The 4,087-nt window shown below is 45.4% G+C and overlaps 1 protein-coding gene across 2 annotated transcripts in view; it reads right to left on the bottom strand.

Annotated features, from left to right (window-relative positions):
* Nucleotides 1-3,470: 3,470 nt before the first annotated feature.
* The window catches only part of LOC121535541 (E3 ubiquitin-protein ligase RING2), a 19,926-nt gene continuing 19,309 nt past the window's right edge, over nucleotides 3,471-4,087 (bottom strand). For both annotated transcript variants that reach the window (XM_041842717.2, XM_041842716.2), the window contains exon 8: nucleotides 3,471-3,796. In XM_041842717.2, the coding sequence (XP_041698651.1) occupies nucleotides 3,695-3,796 (102 nt within the window). In that variant the 3' untranslated portion in view covers nucleotides 3,471-3,694. The remainder of the gene's footprint in view (nucleotides 3,797-4,087) is intronic.

A 4,087-nucleotide genomic window follows, 5' to 3' on the forward strand; every position in this document is an offset into this window, starting at 1 on the left:
CATATTAAACATTACATTTACATTTTTTTGTCATTTAGCAGACACTCTTATCCAGAGCGACTTGCAGGAGCAATTAGGGTTAAGTGCCTTGCTCAAGGGCACGTCGACAGATTTTTCACCTAGTCGGCTCGGGGACTTGAACCAGCGACCTTTCGGTTACTGGCACAACGCTCTTAACCACTAAGCTACCTGCCGCCCCGACATGGCAAGTCATGGCAAAATGTGTAGAATTGCAGGAAATTAGATGTAAAACTGCAACAAAAGAAATTCTGTAAAGCAAACATATGTTTTACCTTTTGTTAATAAAATACTTTTTCTGCTAACAGATCCCCTTATAGGTATTACAATTATAGTTTTAAAAAGACAGCAAGTAATGTTGTCAGATCCAGCCATAAAGTACCACAAAGCTTTCAGGAAACCCCCCCTGGACGCTTCACCACATTGAACCTGAAGAGGTGGTGGTATGGAGTAGGGGAAAGAGGTGGTGGTATGGAGTAGGGGAAAGAGGTGGTGGTATGGAGTAGGGGAAAGAGGTGGTGGTATGGAGTAGGGGAAAGAGGTGGTGGTATGGAGTGGGGGAAAGAGGTGGTGGTATGGAGTAGGGGAAAGAGGGTGGTGGTATGGAGTAGGGGAAAGAGGTGGTGGTATGGAGTAGGGGAAAGAGGTGGTGGTATGGAGTAGGGGAAAGAGGTGGTGGTATGGAGTAGGGGAAAGAGGTGGTGGTATGGAGTAGGGGAAAGAGGGTGGTGGTATGGAGTAGGGGAAAGAGGTGGTGGTATGGAGTAGGGGAAAGAGGTGGTGGTATGGAGTAGGGGAAAGAGGTGGTGGTATGGAGTAGGGGAAAGAGGTGGTGGTATGGAGTAGGGGAAAGAGGTGGTGGTATGGAGTAGGGGAAAGTTGCTGGTAGATGCTGATCCTGGGTCAGTTTTGGGAGCTAAAGCGGATCCTAGATCTGCACCCAGGGGAAACTTCACCACTGAGATATCATGGCTCTTGGGGTCCCATGTTTTTACACACATTGTGTTGTTTATTTTCCAAACAGATATTTCCATTTACAGTTTTTCAAAAACAACAACAATAACTGATATTTATGCAAAGGATGTTGTCAAACTGTAATACTGAACATGCTTCTAAAAAGTATTCTTGCACATTTTTCTTCCATGGTATTGTCATTATGAAATATTTTTTTGGGGGAGAAAACACGATTTGGGTCCCTTTTCTTTCTCACACACACAGACATTAAGCTTGAAGGTGATGAACACAGACATTAAGCTTGAAGGTGATGAACACAGACGTTACTTCCACACAGCTTATGAAGTTTGACCTGTTAATGAGTGATGAATTCATTCTTCTCCCAAAATGTGTTTGAGATGTTGGCATGAACAAAAAAGGTACGTCCTGGATAATATACAGAAAGAACAACCAGCCTAGTTTTATATTCCTGGACTGCTAATGAAATGTTTCAGTGAAGCAGGGTTGGGTCAATTTAAGCCTTTAGTCAATTCAGGAATAGAACATTGCTCATTGTTTTTGTTTTTTTAAAACACTGGATCCTTGAAGATGTCACAGCACACAGGACAGGAGATCCATCCTCCTCGGGGAAGATAGAAGGTTTAGAGATTATTCCACTTCCTGATCTGATTGAAGTGAAGAGGAATTGAACCCAACCCTGCTGTTAATGACAACCGTTGCTAGGACCACAGACTAGCGAGAGGGATGAGTTGAAACCTGTCTCTTCAGGTTACTGAACAGAATGTCCTCGTGTCATATCAGATGTTTGTTTTGTCATTGGAGCAAATCTGAAATGGCACCCTAATTATTATGTATGCCAAAGCCATAGTGTGCCATTTTGGTCAACAACCATTGAGATGAGCAGCAGGGCTCAGTTGGCCTTACTCCACTGTGACGTGATGATCAGATATACAGATGACATGTTGTCATGGCTCCCAGATCAGTCAGGTGAAGTGACATCATTAATGTTCTGTCATAAATGGCACCCTATTCCTTATGGTCCCTAGTCAAAAGTAGTGCACTACCTATGGAATAGGGCGCCATTTGAGACACACAATGTCAACAAATACAACAGGATTGTGGGTTTATAAAAAACAGCTTCTTGACTTCTCTGCTGGACACGGTTTCGGTCGACAAAGATCCTCTGTACGGAAACACTGGTAATATATCTCAAAAAGCCTCCCACCCCGTCCCCAACCCAGCCCACCATCCCCCAGATACAAAAAGACAATAACATTTTTTTTAAAAACATCCTGAAGCAGCCACAGTTATCCAGAGCAGGTAGCATGTAGAAGCCCCTGGAGAGAGCGATGTAGAGAGAGAGAGAACATACAGGAATCATGGCAAATGTATGGCATTTCCAGCAGCAGTGTTCAGTATACGGCGCCCTCCTGAACGCCACCCTGGAATTGCAGAGACGTCTCTAGTAATGCTTATGGAGATGTTCTGCCTAGGTAGTGACTATATCAGATCATTTATACATACCCCCTATACTAACTTGTTACCAACTAATTCACACCAGACATGTAGAGAGAGAGAGAGATGTAGATGTAGAGAGACGTAGAGAGAGAGAGAGACACAGAGAGATGTAGAGAGAGATGTAGAGAGAGATGTAGAGAGAGAGAGAGATGTAGAGAGAGAGAGAGAGAGAGAGATGTAGAGAGAGAGAGATGTAGAGAGAGAGAGAGAGAGAGAGAGAGAGAGAGAGAGAGAGAGAGAGAGAGAGAGAGAGAGAGAGAGAGAGAGAGAGTGTAGAGAGAGAGAGAGATGTAGAGAGAGAGAGAGATGTAGAGAGAGAGATGTAGAGAGAGAGATGTAGAGAGAGAGAGAGAGAGAGATGTAGAGAGAGAGGTGAGAGAGAGAGAGAGGTAGAGAGAGAGAGAGAGAGAGAGAGAGAGAGAGAGAGAGAGAGAGAGAGGGTGAGAGAGAGAGACGTGAGAGAGAGAGAGAGTGAGAGAGGCGTAGAGAGAGAGAGAGACGTGAGAGAGAGAGAGACGTAGAGAGAGAGAGGCGTAGAGAGAGAGAAGAGAGAGAGAGAGAGAGAGAGAGAGGAGAGAGAGAGATGTAGAGAGAGATGAGAGAGAGAGAGAGAGAGAGAGAGAGAGAGAGAGAGAGAGAGAGAGAGACGTAGAGAGAGTAGAGAGAGAGAGAGAGATGTAGAGAGAGAGAGAGAGAGAGACGAGAGAGAGAGAGAGAGAGGGAGAGAGAGGAGAGAGAGAGAGAGAGAGAGAGAGAGAGAGAGAGAGAGAGAGAGAGAGAGAGAGAGAGAGAGAGAGTAGAGAGAGAGAGAGGCGTAGAGAGAGAGAGAGAGAGAGAGAGAGAGACGTAGAGAGAGAGAGCGAGAGAGAGAGAGAGTAGAGAGAGACGTGAGAGAGAGAGCGTGAGAGAGAGAGACGTAGAGAGAGAGAGAGAGAGAGACGTAGAGAGAGAGAGAGAGACGTAGAGAGAGAGAGAGAGAGAGACGTAGAGAGAGAGAGACGTAGAGAGAGAGAGAGAGAGACGTAGAGAGAGAGAGAGACGTAGAGAGAGAGACCATTAGACACCTTGTCTTCCTGGCAGGTCTCATCCAGGACTGTGTCCCAAATGGCACCCTATTCCCTATATAGTGCACTACTGTTGGCCAGAGCCCTATATAGGGAACAGGGTGGCATTATGGCTGCAGCCCAGGGGTACTCCAGGTGGTCTACTTGTGCTCCTTGGTGGGGGCGAAGTACAGCTCCATGGGCTTGTTGACCTTCCAGTACTTCTCACTGACAAGCTCCAGAGAGAAAGACCCGTTCAGCACCTAGAGGACAGATCATTGATTGATTGGTTGATTGATGTTTATCGTCCTTCAGGAGGAAATTCTTTCCACAGTTTAGTTAGATAGACAAGCTCACCAGAGTGACAGGAGATAACACTAGCTTAAAAGGTCACCAGGAAATACTGATTGATTGACATACTTGACTTTTCCCTACTTACACTGGCTTTGCCGATTGCTACTTTATTGTGGAAAAATGTACTTTCTATAATATGACTGTGATGTGGTTGTCCAACCTAGCTACATTAACTCTCAGTCGCTCTGGATAGGAGCGTC

The sequence above is a fragment of the Coregonus clupeaformis genome, chromosome 21, assembly GCF_020615455.1.
Source record: "Coregonus clupeaformis isolate EN_2021a chromosome 21, ASM2061545v1, whole genome shotgun sequence".
In the NCBI taxonomy this organism is placed as follows: Eukaryota; Metazoa; Chordata; class Actinopteri; order Salmoniformes; family Salmonidae; genus Coregonus; species Coregonus clupeaformis.